This window comes from Oryzias melastigma, linkage group LG6, assembly GCF_002922805.2.
Source record: "Oryzias melastigma strain HK-1 linkage group LG6, ASM292280v2, whole genome shotgun sequence".
Taxonomy (NCBI): domain Eukaryota; kingdom Metazoa; phylum Chordata; class Actinopteri; order Beloniformes; family Adrianichthyidae; genus Oryzias; species Oryzias melastigma.
This window is the reverse complement of record NC_050517.1, coordinates 32,249,155-32,266,051: the sequence shown is the minus strand read 5'-3', so window position 1 is coordinate 32,266,051 and position 16,897 is coordinate 32,249,155. Positions and strand designations below refer to the sequence as shown.

At 36.6% G+C, this 16,897-nt stretch overlaps 1 protein-coding gene and 1 long non-coding RNA gene across 6 annotated transcripts in view; one reads left to right on the top strand and one right to left on the bottom strand.

The window, feature by feature from the left end:
• The window catches only part of fgd4a (FYVE, RhoGEF and PH domain containing 4a), a 70,101-nt gene that overhangs the window by 25,929 nt on the left and 27,275 nt on the right, over positions 1-16,897 (top strand). For 3 of the 5 annotated variants that reach the window (XM_024281226.2, XM_024281225.2, XM_024281229.2), the window contains exon 2: positions 15,127-15,210. In XM_024281226.2, the coding sequence (XP_024136994.1) occupies positions 15,127-15,210 (84 nt within the window). Of the gene's footprint in view, positions 1-9,013; positions 9,158-15,126; positions 15,211-15,835; positions 16,259-16,897 lie in introns of those variants that run through there. The other 2 variants (XM_024281227.2, XM_024281230.2) reach the window with 2 other exon arrangements.
• LOC112152019 lies at positions 8,892-14,016 on the bottom strand. The gene is made up of 3 exons (XR_002920215.2): positions 13,966-14,016; positions 12,443-12,506; positions 8,892-9,025 (listed from the first exon to the last, which is right to left on the bottom strand). It is a non-coding gene; the product is annotated as an uncharacterized LOC112152019 (long non-coding RNA).

Sequence of the window (16,897 nt, the reverse complement as noted above, 5' to 3'; positions counted from 1 at the left end):
AAGAAAAAAAAAGCCCTCTATTTACAGTTCGCCTCTGACTCACAAATCAGCATCTGACACCGACCGAACTTTGACTTTCCCATGGGTGGAAAAGTTCCTCCTGAGAGCGAGTGGACAGGAATTCTACACAATCGTGAATCAAATCCTGCAAAACTCCGGACAGAAGGATAGAAACTGCAGATTTTCTGCTTCCGTTCATCGTAATGTGATGAAATAAGCAGAATTTCTGTTCTGAAAATATTTAAGCATCATAAAAAAACAGGAATCATTAGACTGGAAATGGTTCAGAAAAATGACAGCGTGCGGTTTCTAAAGAGAAGTACAAAGAAAGAGGAAGAAATGGGAAGAAAACTGATGTCCGCACATGAACAGAAGAATGTGGGGCTGGGTGATGAAATCGATTTAAGCTTAATAGATCAATAATCGATTCATAAAAATATTAATCCATTTAGCACATGAAGCTAGAGTCTGCTAGCTTGATGCTAACGTATAATGGGATTTCCCATAGGACGGCTAATGTCTTCTGAATAAATGAGCATCTTTGTATGAATTCTCCAAACTCTTTAGAGGAAATATTTTTTAAATTAACCATTTGTGGTCTAGAACACCATTTTTTTGCTTTTTCTTCTGGAATTAGCTGTAATGCTATAGTGCAATCGCCACTAAAACGCCCTCTAAGAGAGACAGAACAATGTTTACAATGTTAATGATCTGAACATTTTGTTAGAACTTCTCCTTTAGAGAATCCATGTAGATTATTAATGTATTTCTAAACAAATGTGTCTAAATATATAAACTCAAAATCAGAATTGAATCAGATTGATTCTGGAAATTATAACCAATATCCATCCCCATGGAAAAATGTCTGTACGACATCCTCCACGAACCGTCAGAGGAGAAGTCAAAAGTGCTGTAAAAATCCTGCCTGCTCAGTGACTCGTCTTTTATATCATCGGCTGAAGCTTCGTCATCACGGCTTTCTGCCTCCTCACCTCATCTGCATTATCTGGATCTCATTACTCTGCACATTCTGCTGGCAGCCGCCCGTCTCGTCACTTTGTCCTCAGCGGTTTGTCTTTCTCCAGCCCCTTGAAAGTGACGCTTGCTGTCGTCACGTTGAGTTTCTTTTAACCTTCTGCACACCTGAATGTATCGGTTAAAGCAGAAGAGGATGTTTGGTTCCAGCTAAAACTTCCTCTGTTTGCCTGTCAGGGATCCAGCTTTGGCTCCAGGCCACATGGAGGCTTTTCTCCAGAAGGCTTTGGACCTGGTGGAGTGAGAGAGGGCTCCACTCAGAAGGACTCATTCATGCTGAGCACAAAGAGGCCTTTTAGGGAAAATTAGCCCCTCTCTTGATTTGATTGACTCAACATTTCTCCATCTTTTAACTCTCCTCGGAGGGACGGAGCAAAATCTGTTCCTCAGATTCCTGGATTTATAAGGAAAGGGCACAAATTTTGGCTTCGCACAAAATCATCTTAGATGTTTCTCACATGGCACTCGAAATGTAGAAGAAAGTCAAACTTAAAGTCCCAATCCGATCAAATTTTGATCCATATTCAAAACCATGATGCTGTTTTTTGACATAGTTTCTGCAGAGCAGCAATAGTTCATTAGAAACTCACCCTAGAGTTGTGGGCGGGACAATTATCACTGAGTAACCCCGCCCACATTTTCCAGAGTATGAGTCCCCCCGGAGTATGAGTCTCCCGGGAGAATTAGTCGCACCTGATTGTGAGTCACATGAGCAAAAAATGTCCAATCAAGAAGAAGGAAACCAAATATAAGTCACTCTGGAGTATAAATTGCACTTTTGGGAAAGCCCAGCATAACTTTAAAATAAATAAAAATAAGAATACTAATCTTTAGATGTGTATAAGAAAAATATCAAAGTTTGCTTTGGACCACACTTCTTCTGCTGCTGTCAGCAGCAAATACTTGTACTCAGATGCTGCGCCCTCTGGTGGTTGTTAGAGGAAACAACCGCTAAAGGACAAGCAGTGTTTACTGGGAAAATAACAAATATATGAGCCAATTTATGTAAAAAAAAAAAAGAAATAAGTCACACCTCTGGCTAAACTATGAAAAAAAACTGTGACTTGTACTCAAGAAAATGTGGTATATTAACATAAGTGCTCCGATTTCTTCTTTTCACATTGGAGACATTTGGTCCTCTTAAAGTGAACCAGAGTCTGTTTCCTCTGTTAATCCGGAACAAAGTTTCAGTCTGAATACGCACAAGCAAACCTGATCCGGGACCAGGAACCGCTCTCTGACTTATCTTCTGAGATCCGTTTCCAGTCGGACTGAACTTCAGTTGAGCTCAGTCTGAAACGATCTTTTGACTTCTTTCCGGCGAATGATTTTCAGCCGCCATCTTTTCTGCCACCAGGTCCTCCTCCCATCATCAGATAAATCCCACAAAAACATGTTAAAAACAGTTTTCATCAAAGCGGTGTTTAGGAGACTGTTTTAGTCAAAGCTGTGAACTGGTTAACCCTTTAACCTCTGAACGCCTGAATTTATTTCTTGTTATGAAAAAAAATATATTCCCTTATGTTTTTGCTTTGAAGTAAATGCTACATTTAGATCCTTTTAGAGACACAGTGGTTGTTTCAATAAACCAAACATCTACATCTGTCACAAACGCCACTCGCTCTATTTTCTCAAGTTCATGAGCTGTTTGGTTTTTTTTCTCCTGTGAATCCTGAAATGAAGCTTCGTCTGACCTTTTACATCGGAGTCACTTGTTTTTCATCTGCACAAGTTTGTACCAACATAACTAAGTCATGGGCGACAGTCTGTGGGAACTTCACATGGGGCTATTTTTGGAGTTGGGGCTATTTTTCCGTTCAGGAAATCACTTTTTTTCCTGAACTGATGGAAATCAGGATTCGTGGGGGATTTTTGGGGGCATTTAACATGTTTAACTGGTTTGAATTCATAGATTGGACAGAAAAGTGAACAAAAACGTCAGTTTATAGCATGAATGCTCAGTAAACATTCACACTGTAGTGATTCTCCTGCTTCTCTCCATAGGTTGTTTGGCACGTAAAACTCAATCACACTTTTAGTTATTTAATTTTGGTATCAAAACGTTCGGCTCATTCAGGACATTACTGCTGGTATTTTTGGTATTAATAAACTTTATAGTTTTTTGAATATTGAGCAAAATATGCTCCGTAGGATATGAATGAGAAAGTCTTCAAATTTCAACATTTTAAGTAGATTATCAACAAGTCTTTAAATATATTGATGGGTTATGTTTTTATCTTTATAGTAATTTTCAAAAAAAATTGGAGTTCAGCTAATATTTTAGCAACATGCTAATGATTTTGGCTAATTTTGTTTATTGAGGAATTTTAGGCTATTTTCTAACTTAGCTGGTAATTAAGTAATGTGCTAGCTTTTGTGGCTAATTTGGTATCTACTGATGTGTTTTATGCTAATTTACAGTTCGACTAATATTTTAGCAACATGTCAACATTTTTAGCTAATTTATCTACTCAGGTTTTTCTAGGATAATTTGGACTTCAGCTAATATTTTAGCCATATGCTAATGTTTTTTGGCTAATTCAGAGTTTAGCTTCTATTTTAGCAACATGCTAACGATATTGGCTAATTTAGTTTATTGGGGAATTTTAGGCTTTTTTTGGAGTTTAGCTAGTAATTAAACAACATGGTAGCTTTTTTGGCTGATTTGATTTCTACCAAGGTTTTTTATGCTAATTTTGAGTTTGGCTAATATTTTAGCATCATGCTAACGTTTTTAGCTAATTTGTTATCCAGTGAGGTTTTTATAGGATAATTTGGACTTTAGCTAATATTTTAGCCATAGGCTAATGATTTTTTTTACTAATTTAGTTTATTAAGAAATGTAAGGCTTTTATGGAGCTTAGCTAGTAATTAAGCAACGTGATAGCTTTTTTGGCTAATTTGATTTCTACTCAGGTTTTTTATGCTAATTTGGAGTTTAACTGTTACTTAAGCAACACAATAGTTTTACAAAACTGGCATCTATTGAGGATTTTTAAACAATTTGACTTTTTTTCCCCAAAAAATTTAGGTCTACTTCCACACTTTTTCATAGTTCTTTAACGAAATTTCCAGATTCTTAGCAAATTTAACATTTTGCTAATAGCTTTTGCATTTTCAGCAAATCCCTTCAGCAAAACAGTAAATTGCGTCACCATTTTCAGTTAAAAGCTCCAGCATGTTTAGAAAGCAACTACTTTCAGTAAAAAGCGTTCACTCTAACATTATCACAGGTAATGCAGCTTTTCTAGTTATTATGATTATAAGTCTAAATAATTTTGCATGTCACCCATTATATATTAAAGTCCATGGTGTCGCCTGATCTGTGGACGGTTGATTGGACGTCTGCTGTGAGTCAGCATTGCTGTTCATTTGTGAACATTCGGCTCTAATTGGACGGGAGATATTGATTGACACATTTGGGAGCTCCTGTCCAGCAGCTGTGATCCTTTTCTTCACGCGTCAGTGGAGGTCACAGAGGTCAGAGGAGGACATTAAGAGCTGGTGACAGAAGAAGCCGCTGCAGCTTGTGGGCGTTTTGAAGAAGAAAAGAGAAAAACGTCTGTGCCAAAGCGTTTTGGGGCGGGAAAGCATAAAGAGGGGGGGTGACACTGTCATTTCTGTCCGTCCTTTTCTACGTGATAACTCTGCTCGCTGATGTTTGTACTTACACGCCTCCTGCCTTTCTTCTGAACGCTTAAATCACTCAAACACGCTGGGTGTGACGTCCAGAACGTACTCGAGTCTCTTAACACCTTAGAATTAGGAGGAAGAGACACATTCCTCACATTTTTGCTGCCTTCTTAGAAGCTGAGTGACAAATCCCAAACCTGTGAATCATTCAGGATCACGGCGTTCAGTCAGCTGCTCGCTCGGCCTGCTCTCATCAGCCACGGGCCACTGAGCATGCTCAGATCATGCTAGGAGCTTATCTTCTCATGCTGGTCAAATGAAAGGAGCATGCTGGGGAGGGACGGAGCAAATGTCCGGGCACGCCGAGTACATTTTTGATGAGACACATGTTTAAGGAAGTGGAGTGAGAGGAAGGAGTGTCATGGTGGGGTTACTTGGTTTCATAAGAGACAAAATCTGCTTCTTATTTTCCCCAAAAGTCTAAAGGTTTAGCTAAATAATTAAAAAAGTTTAGAATCAACTGTTGTAGGAGCCAAAAAAGATCAAATGCTAAATCAAAAAATGTTTTTTACCCACAAATTTAAAGTCTGTTTTTAATTAAAAAATACTTCCCTGTGTTTTCAACTTGAGTATTTGTTGTTTTAGTTGTTTTGATTTTATTCGTTTTGTTCTAGTATGTTCTTAACATTTTTCAGAGCACTTCACTTTGAGATTTTTATGTTGCTGCTCCTGATTTTTTTTGTCGTTTTTTTCCTTAGTTGTGCTCCTAAATCCAAACCTCCATCATTTCTAAATGAGACGTTTTTCATGATTTTTTTTATAATTTTCTTAAACCTTTCAGAGTAAACTATATCCATATATATGATTCTATATTACCTTTATTACACTAAAAACTAATTATTTATGAAATATGAATTATTTTCATGAGTTATTTTTCCAACCTGGAAGTAAAACGCTTTGATCTTTGAGGCTCCGCCTTCCATTTCATGTCTGAGTTACATTCACAAAGAACAACATCCAAACTAGTTCAAAGATGGATGTACATACCATATATCTGCCTTCAGTTGCCCCGCCCATCGCTACACTGCCTCACAACACAAATACACTCGGCGTCTGCACGACTGCCCGATTGGGGGAGGTGTCTTACAGGCGCGTGGTGTCTAAACTTTTTAGGCCCCGAATTTATCGTAGGATATACGGTATTGTGTGTTTACAATCAAAGTGATCACTGTTAGTTTTGTTGAGAATATGTGTGTGTGGTAGCCTGGGGGCGGTGCCAGCCGTGCAGACTCTTCCTGAAAGGGGCGGTTCTTACTTTGTGACATCAGCTGGTGAGTACCTGCTCATTTTCAAAGGGGCTGGTGCTCATAGTGCAGGTTTTAGAGGATTACTCAGAAATGTGTCGATAGATCAAAATACCACTTTGGGGTTCTTTAGAGTGACCAATGAACAGTATAATACACTGAAAAGCTGATTTTTTGTTTTTCATGGTGTAGGCCCCTTTAAGGAAAAGTAATCTCAGAAAAAATGAGTTAAAATTCTCTTGAAAATGGATTTAAAGATTTATATTTTTTATCTTTTATGTATCCGACTGTCATATCCAAAACAAGAATTGAGGCGTCAACAGATTCCCTCCATACAAACTGTCCCTCCTTACAGGGTTTTGTTAAATCTCTTTTAGTGTGGATCCTCTTCCAAACCTTTTCTTTCAGATTTGTTTCTAACAAATGACTTGATGCCTTTGAATTACTTTAAAAACTATTGAAATGTATAGCAGGTTTTAAGTTAAACCAATAGGAAAATCAAAACTTTAGTATTTTAAAAAAAGAAACGGTCAATTCATGAAATTCTTTCACAGAAAAGTGAATTAAAACCTGGTTAGTTTCTTTTTTTTCAGTTTTTAACTTGATCCAAAATAAAACAACATTTTACCAACATTGAGTAGAATAGTAGATCTTTATTTCTATCGCACTTTTCTCAGAAATAATCACAAAGTGCTTTACAAAAGGAGCATAAACTCAAATCATAAATCAAAGGCACTAAAATATAATAATAAAAATTAAAAACGGTACAATAGTAAAACAAGGACTGCATTTGAAATGATGTTGTTAATTAAACTTTAAACATAAAGTTAGATTTAGAGATGGAATATCTCCGTGGTGATTAACTCCTCAGATTCTGCAGGAAATCGCAGCTGCAGAACTGTCAAAATAAAACAAAAAAAGAAAAACTGATTGTTAATTTCCTTGCAAATTTATTTAAATATTCCTCCTACTGGACCACAGTTACGCTTTACTATCAGAGTACGGCTGTGTTAAATAGAGTTTTGGAGATAAATGTGGAATCATTTCCCTTTGAATCAAAGCATCTGCTAAACGAGTAAATGCTGCTTTGTGAGGAGAGTGGGTCTCATCTGTGACTAAACATGAAGTCTTTACAAGGTTTTTTCATTTCTGCATGATTGTGACACAGAGTCATGATTCTTTGCTAATTGACCATTAAAAACCAGACAGGAGCCAATCAGGAGAGACGCATCTGGCCTCTGAGGAGCCTCCGACCAACATTATCACCTGAATCAGCCGCCGTCTGATTAAAGAGGCGTGACTCTGCATGTTATTACTGCCCCTATTTCCATTATTTATGAATGGATGAAAGTCATCTTTAATTAGGGCAACCTGCCCTTCAATAAGGGCGTAAAGGAGGTTACTTTGCTGCCTCTTGGTGAAAAGTAATCTTGTGTTTTTAGGGTTTATTGATGTTTTATCTTTGGTTTATTTTTGTTTTTTGCTTTTGAATTAGTCTGGTTTGTGGGATATTTTAGCAGAGATCTGGCTACAGATTAGCAGGGATGCACATTAAGGCTGCCACGATCAGTCGACTAATCGACTGTCAAAATAGTTAAGTTGAAAGTTGTCATTCTGTTAGCTTTTTGGACTATTTTGGCCTTTATTGAGGTTTTTTAGGCTGTTTTAGAGTTTGGCTAATATTTCAGTTACATGCTAGCTATTTCGGCTGAATTAGGATTTTTTTCAGTTTTTTTAGGCTAATTTGGAGTTAAGCTAATATTTCAGTTATATGCTAGCTTTTTGGCTAAATTAAGCTATTTTTGTTTTTAGACTGTTTTGGTATTTAGCTAATATTTCACCTACATGCTAGCTTGTTTGGCTGACTTTAGATTTCTTCATTTTTTGGGGCGTATTTGGAGTTAAGCTAGCTGCATGCTAGCTATTTTTGCTAATTTAGCCTTTTTTCGGTTTTTAGGCTAATTTGGAGTTTAGCTAAAATTGTAGCTACATGTTAGCTGTTTTGATTGATTTAGGAGTTTTTTTTGTTTTAAGGCTGTTTTGGAATTTACCTAATATTTCAGTTATATGCTAGCTTTTTTGGCTAAATGGCTATTTTTGTTTTTTCATTTATTTTGGAATTTAGCTCAAATTTCAGCTACATGCTAGCTTTTCGGCTTAATTAGGATTTTTTTCAGTTTTTTTAGGCTAATTTGGAGTTGAGTTTATATTTCAGCTGCATTCTAGATGTTTTGTCTAATTTGGTATTTTTTCCGGCTGTTTTGGAGTTTAGCTAATATTTCAGGTACATACTAGCTATTTTTGCTAATTTAGGATTTTTTTTAAGGTTTTTTTAAGGCTAATTTAGAGTTTTGCTAATTTTCAGCTGCATGCTAGCTGTTTTGGCCAACTTAGGCTTTTTTATTTTTTAGGAGAATTTGGCATTAAACTAATATTTTAGCTGACTATCAGCATTTTCAGCTATCAATTTCAGCATCTTCAGCTGCCAAATTCAGCTTACAGCGTTCACACTAACGTTATCGTAGATGATTATTGTAGATAATGCTAGTGTGACTAACTAAAAAATATATCTAGTTTTTGGTTATTTTAAAGCTAATGATGGTTAAGATGTGTTTTACATCCACTTTGCACATGACCCAATTAGTCGACTAATCTGAAAAAATAATTGGTGATTCATCGACTTCTAAAATCATTATTTGTGGCAGCACTACTGCAAATTGGATAAGATCACTTCAAAAGTAAGAATCAGTTTCTTCCGTTTCCGTCCCTAATCTTCCACGGCGGTTTCACCTCATCTTCTCTCTCCTCCCACTTTTGGGGGTGACTCTGTCCTTGAACGCCGGCCAACCCCTCAGATGATTGTTGTTGTCGGGCAGTGCCGAGGCGACGGTGAATCTTGAAGGACGAGGTCTCCCTCCTCCCTCCTCCCTTCCTGCCATTCTCTGCTCAGCTTGGTCTCCCAGAAACCGGTTGGTGCGGTGACAGCAGCAGGTATGCGGAGCGTTTCAGGCGTAAACAGACATGGACTTGCCCGCCAACAGGGAGGTCTGTGTCTGAGGAGAGAAAAGCGAGACGCGAGCGCGATGGTGACAGCAGTGATCTGAGAGGAGGGCATGACATGGACAGATACCGGGTGAATGACAGCCTGGGGAGAGCCCAGCTGTTCCTCAGGAGAAACCGTGAAGGTAAACGTTTTGGTTTTTAGAGAACTGAAAGGTTCAAAACGCGTCTGAGGAGTTTGAACAGTTGGGATGGAAGAGTCCTGATGAAAAGCTTTAAAACCTACAGTTTTTTTAAAAAAAAAGTATGGATGCATCACTGAAATATCTCCCTTTTTCACATATTTGGCTGATTTTATTGTAAAAAAGAAATAAATAAATAAAAAAGTACAACTTGTTATTTAGAAAAAGTGGTTTTGTCATGAGTCTAAAATCCTCTTAATTTAATCTTAAACATTAAATCCATGAATTTGAATTCACTGTTTAATATTTTTTGTAACGTCTTAAAAAAAGACAAAACATTTTCATTTTCTGTGAGATATTTTCCGTCTTCTTCCTGTGAGAATATTTTCTGCATGATTTCATTTGTGGATCATTTATTTTCCTTCAGGTGCATCCATTTTCTCAACAGGCTTTTTTTCTTTTGTTTCTCTTTCATATCATTTGTGAGAATCTGAAGATAGTCACAGCTCTGTAACTCCCCGATATAACATGTGAGAGGGCGATTGGATCTCTCAAAATCGCATCTTTAGAAAGCAGCAGGCTTGGTTGAACTTGTGAATCGATGGACCTTCGATAAGCTTTTCAGTAAAAACAGCTGAACTTCCATCTTTAGTGAGAATCTCTCATCTAAATGAAGCGTTTTAGACCAATGATTGAATCACTTTTTATGACATTTAAAGTGTTAAATTAGTCAATAATTATCACTAAAGGTTCATGTTCGTCAACATTTTCAAATGTCTTTTGACAGTTTCTGTTTGCAGCTTTCACTTTTACTCCAGAGCACAGATGAAAATGATTTCAAATCAGAGATTCTGGAAGCTTTCCATTAATGTGCCTGTCAGAAAACGGTTTAATTTACCTGCCTCTCCTTTGCTGTTTCCCATGCGTGCCGCGGATCTGAACTGATGCAGAACAAATATCAAGCAAAACAAGAGTTCTAATCTGGTTGGCAGGTTGTGTTTGAGAAAACCTGACGGTGATGCGTTCATGGGTCTGCTTCGTTTACGCTCATTTGTGCTCTTTGTGTTTCTTCTTTCTAGCAGTAAAACTCGAGGAAGTCTTTCAAGATTTTTGAGTTTTTCTTCCGCAGTCAAAGTCAATTCTTTTATGGTGATGCTGTCAGTTTCATGTAGCTTTACGGTTATTTTAGTTCAAATTTAAAAAATACTCGTTTGTTCAAACCTGAGACAAAGAAACGGTATGAATGTACTAAATCATTTAAAAAGAGAAAAAGAGTTTCAGCATTTATTAAACATTTAAAAACTGAGATCATTTCATAACCTGCCCAGTGAAGCTGAACAGGAAATAAACAAAATACAACAATTCTGAGGATAAAAATGAAATGATTAGGATCAAACGTATAAATTACATTTATGGAACACGTTAGCAGAAATATTTTTATTGAATTATTAGTAATAATCTGGTAGAACTGAATTCTCTGCTAGCTAACTGCTATAACTGGAATATTCCATTGCTGCAGAGACATGGGGGTGGACCAAACCATTTCACACGGTTGGTCTTATGCCATTTTGGGGATTTGGAGTGTTTTATTATGGTAGAGTTAAATAATATTGAGCGAAAACTGTATTTTAGACACTTTTATTATTTATTTATTAAGAGTTCAGTGTTGGGTGATTGCTAACATTTGCATGATAGTAAGTCTGGTTATGTGTACGGATCATTTAGAAACAATGACATTAGAAAATTAAGAACTTTTCAAAATAACTAAAGTAAATACCTTTTTTTTTTTTTTTTATACAACTGGACAAAATTTTGAAATCTATAGTAATTTGTGCATCCCCACCAACACCCAGTTCACCTGTTCAGATTACAAAAGGTTCTTTTTCTGCTATAGTTTTAGGAGTCATTTTCTAATACCTCAATCAGACGTGTCCAAAGTCCGGCCTGGAAGAAAAAAACGGCCCACGTTCAAATTTCCACCAAGCTCCTGTCAAAAAGTTAACAATAAGCGGCTCCAACACCTCTTAGGAGAGACGGTTTCTGGTCTGTAATTGGCTAAATCATGTTATAAACCACTATGAGCCACAAGCTGTGGAGACGTGACCTTCACCGCCTTAAGGAACAGATTTGTTTCTGTGATCAAGACCACGACGGTCCAGAATCCTTCTCCTGTTAAACTGTGAGCATTTATTTAATTAGTTATTTAATCATTAACTTGATGTGAACCCACATCTAATGAATTTTTCTGACAGTTTTTTGTCTTTTCCATTTAACTTTGGAAATTGTGTTTTTAATGTGTTCTTGTGGCATTTTTCTGATGATACACGAGATATATTAAAAAAATGAAGCCTAAAGCTGCATTTCTGAGCATTTCTTATTTCAATTGGTTGTGAATCAGGTGCAAAAAAGCGGACGAGCAGTTTGAAAAAAGGTTTGTGACATAAAAAACACACTGGGCGGGGCTACAAGCTCGTTGCTCCGCCCCATTCGGTTGTATCTGCACTTGTAGACTAATAGACTAATTGTTTTCCTCGTCATATCTGGGTCTAAATTGGATAACTCCAATATTGTAATGTTGGGTTGTGAGGGCTGGAAGCTAGTGTGTAAACAGAGAACTCTCAGCAACAAATTTCTAATGAATTACTGCCGCTCTGCCACAACTATATCCTGAAAAAAGACACTTTTTTAATATTTTTGGCTGGAAACGGCATCATTAAACGATCACTGGGAACGCTTTGACAATAGATCAAAAGATTGAGACTTTAAAGCGAAAGTTTCTATTCTAAGACCTCATTGTTCAACAAAGGTTCCCAAAGGTTAATAATAAATAACCGCTGAACCATTCTGGGGTTTTTCTTCTCGACACAATCATTATGTAATAAAAGGAGGAAATGGGAAGCTGTGGAGAAGGAAGTTTCTGCAGAATCCCTCCGTTGGTGTGGTTGACGCGTGGAGTTGTGAGTGTGGCCTCCTCGTCTTTGTGCATTTCATCCTGACGCCGTAACACATCCCCCACGTTAAGAAACAAAAGGCCCGGGACGTGACGGGGTGGAGGAGGGGGCGGCTGTCATGTCAGTCCTTTGATAAGATGCTTAAATGTTTTTTCCATTTTCATAGAGGAACTTGTGTGGATTGTAAATGAGGATTTATGTGCATCTTTTGTGTGTGAACAGCAGGCAGGGGTCCAGATGGTGCGTGAAAAAGCTTTTTAAATCCTTCAAGCACAATATTAACCCCCACCTCAGACATGCACGTATAATCACAGACGCACACGTCTCTATTGAGCACCTTTTATCCTCCCTGCATCATGTCGGCTCTGCTGGTCCTGATGCTGATGTCAGACCTGATGGAGCTGAAAGTGGAGATGTGAGACTCATTAACAGCTTTAAATGTCAACTAAAAACAAACCTTTTTAGAGTGGCCTCATTTCATTCTTATATGTTTTTTATTGCTAATTGATCATTTTATGCTGATTTTTTTTTTCTTCATTTTTGTCTTCAGGAAGCGATCGAGTACCATAAAGCATTTGTAAAATACTATAAAAATCGTTCATTGAGTTCTGTTTTTAATTTGTCTAAATCCGGATTTATAAGTTATAAATCTGCTGATTCGAGTGTTTTCCATGGTCACATTTCTGTCTGTCAGTTATCTGGATATTACAGAAAAAAGCATCCTTTGGGTTCAAACGTAGGATTTTTCTTTAATTTAGAGAGGATTTGATCAAACTACTGTTCTAGGATGTAAGTAGAATTAAAAAAAAAAATGATAATTTGAATGACGTTTGGAGTTCTGTGCTTTTATTCTGAAGTCACCAAATAAATGTGACAAGTCCAGCTCTGAATGTATTATACTTGATGGCGACCTTTGGTTATAAGTCTGGATTTCTGCAGAAATGTCATCCTTTGTGCTCTGTAAGAGTGCACTTGAATATGCACATTCAAACATTTATAAAACTATAACCAAAATTAGTAGAGAAATAATTATTTTTGCCTATTAAAACAGACGTACTATTTTCAAAAGTACTCCAGTTTGGTTACATTAAATAAAATAAAAATAAAAACCATCTAAGTTGTGTTGTCCTAGTCTTAGTTATTAGTGAAATTTAGTTATTTTATTTTCTTAAATTTGACATTTTGGTTGATTAACTTTTTTAATGATAAACAGTCTATAGATAACTTGTTTTTTAGCATTTTGGGATTTCTCTTTTATCTTTTCTCAATTTTCGCTCCATAGATATTTTTGAGTGTGAAATAAATGCATCTCAAAGAAAAAAAAAATCAACAATTATTGACGTTTTTATTGATTGATTTGAAGGCAATTCCTCAATAAAACAAAGAAAAACCACAAAATAAACAGATAAATTCTGTAGATACAGCCAATCTATTTTAAATATTTAAAAAACTTTTTCAGTTCGAATGCAGATCATTTTTTTAAGAAATGAAGATAAGGTTTTTATTTAAAATCATCATTATTACACTATTCCTGAAATGATTTTTACGTGTTAAATGTAATCTAACAGCAATGCTAATGTGGTTCTATTATTTTTTTAAGGCTGGGTTGGAGAAAAAAATCGATTTGAATCGATTTAAGCTTAATAAATCAATAATTGATTCACAAAAGATTTAAATCGATTTAGCACACAAAGCTAAAGTCCGCTAGCTTGATGCTAACGTTCAATAGAGTTTCCCATAGGACGGCTAATGCTAACGTTCGGTTGACCAAAAAATACATTTCTGACTAAATGAACATCTTTATTTACTTACAGGCATTAATTTTCCAAACTCTTTTAAAGAAATCATTTTTAAAGTAACTATTTGTGGTCTAAAACTTCGTTTTTTTTCCATCATACTTTTTTCTTCTTCTTGAATAGTGTACTTCTATAGCGCGATCGCCACCTAGTGGCCAAACTGAAACGTCCTCCAGGAGAAACAACAATGTTTACAATGTTAATGATCTGAACATTTTTGTTAGAACTTAAGAGAATCCATGTAACTCTGTATGATATTAACAATTTAATTATTTCACTGATACATTTACAGGATGTGAACTGGATCAGATTAATATAAATATATTTAGATTAAATAGTAGATTTTTAATGTATTTCTAAACAATTGGGTATAAATTTGTGAACTTAAAATTGAATTGAAGAATCGAAAGAATCGGAATCGAATTAAATCAATTCTGGAAATTACAATCTATAACCAGCCCTATTTTATGTAAAAAAATTGCATTAACTTTTCTGGTTGAAAATAAAACAAATATTTACTGCATTTTTTTATTATTTTTTTCTTTGCATATAAAAAGTTTGGATCTGACCGTTCCTGTGTAGTTTTGAACCCATCACGAGTTATCTTCAGTTCTGTTGGACTGAAGCGTCCTTCCTTTTGTTTCTCTTAATGCACTGATGAGAGAAACCAGGTCAACTGGATTTCAATCAATCAGGAGGGTCCTGGGTGAAGCTCGCGGTAGTTTTCCGAGATTTCAGAAACTGGGAAATCCAATAAATGTTGATTTTTTTTCAGTATCAGCTGCAGGTATTGATGCACGTCTGCCTGGACTTTAAATGCTGTTTGGTTTTGTGGCTCCTGTCATCCTCATGAGTATATCATTGTTTTTACCGCCTCCTCTATATACTTTTCTCTTTAATCTTTTATGTGCATGCTTAAAGAGAGCGCAGAAGATGCCCTACATATCACAGACAGTCTAATGAGGGTCTCAGAGGACTCCATATCAATGGAAATCTTTCTAAACAAAAACAGTAGAAGGGGGGAAACCTCCCGCCGTTAAAGACGCCGGCCGCTTTAGCTCGCATTCCCGTATACCTGCCGTTACAGAGGTCTGGTTTTATTAAAATGAATAAAATATGGGGTTTCCTGAAATGACTTTAAGCTCCTCCCTCACCGGCAGGATTACTAATTAAACAGACCTTCATGCTGCGTGGATCATAACGGAGAATCTTCTTGTTTTTGCAGCGAGAAGAGGAAAAACTCCCTGTTTCCAGACCAGGAGTGCAGAAGACGAGAGCTGTGTGGCCGTCAAAATCGAGCAGTCTTTGAGTGAGCATCACTTCTTCGTTCTTGTGTCCATGTTTTGGTTGTTTTATAAGCTCTTTAGTTCATTATATTGAAGCTAAAATGTTTATTTTCCTTATTTCGGGAAGTGAAGCTACTGGAGATAAACAGATTTAGTCCTGTTTAGATTCACTCATGACTCGTCTGGTTCACAGTGAGGGTGCTTTATAATTCAATATTTCATTTTAAAAATTAAAAAGAATTCAGCTTGTATGTGAAGCTGTTCAGAGTCTGATTTGGTCCTAATGCTTCACCACTTTGGTTCCTTTTTTCTTTCTTTTGCTCACTTCCTCTTCAACTTTCTCTGTTATTTAATGGCACTCGGTAATCCACTTTAACAGTTTCCCCTCTTTCCTGTCTTTATATTTGTTTTTTCCCCTCATTCTTCTCCTAGTATCTATCTTCTCTTCCATATTTAGCTATTTTATTGGTTCTCTTTCTCCTCTTCTGGTTCCACCTCCTCTGACATGTTTCCTAACTCAGAGAACTCCAGTGTTTTATTTATTTTTAATAAAAGTGAAGCAAATTTCATTTTGAAACAAAGCAGCTAAACTCTAATCTCTCACACTGATTTTTAGGTCACATTTTTGGACCAGAAGGTTAAACCAGACAGTAATGCATTTTGATCTGAGTGAATGGATGAACACAAACTAGAAATGTAAAAATAACTTGAGCGTTTACAGTTCTGTGCAAACATTTTTCTCACAAAATATGAAGTTTAGGAACAAAAAAATAAATAAAATAAAAGTCTGTCTTTCTCATTTTTGCCTTCCAACCACCATCAGTTCTAAGTGGCCCTCATAAAAGACCTTGATTGTAGTCAGGTGTATCATCAACCAGTCGTAACAACAGGTGCTAAAGATCATCAGGGTTGAAACTCGGTCATGAACTGGAGCAGAAACTTCTGTCCAGCCGGGTGAAGAACAACCAAACTGCTGATAAACGGAGGCTGTGAAGCTTCTCCTGCACGAGTGAGGTCTGTCCAGGACTGAAGTTTCATGGGATTCAAGAATTCGTCTGAAGAAACGCTGAGGTCAGCAGCAGATAAGACTCAAACCGTTCCGGATCAGAACCAACAGCTCAGAAACCAGCAGGACTCGAGGAAGTCTGATCAGAAGTGTCTTCATCGGAGCCCAAAAAATCAAACTTCCTGTCTCCAAATTGAATCAGGATTAATGATGCTGAGAAATACAAGCGGATACTTACCCATCATGCAACACCATGTTTGGTCTAGTGCAGAGGTCTGCAACCCGCGGCTCCAGAGCCACTCATGACTCTTCTCTATAGTGGCTCTCTGGGTAAAGAGAAATAAAACAGCATTTTTTAAGAAAGGGTTACTAAATGAGAATTTATTTGATTTAGATTATAGATTTATGTCTGAGGTGCACCTCAAAGATAAACTAAGTAAAGGTTTTTACATCCCTGATGACTTGAAGAGGTTTTGTTTGCTCTATGCTTCCTCCAGAATACAACGATCTCAAATACTAAGCAAAACTTTGATAAAAGCAACAACAGGGTTTTTTTTAGGATAATTTTGATTTTATCTTTAATTTCAGCAACATGTGAGTTGTTTTTGTCTAATTTAGACATTTTTTCCCTGTTTTTTTTGGCTAAATTAGAGTTGAGCTAATACATTAGCATTAAGCTAGCTGTTTTGGCTAATTTAGATATT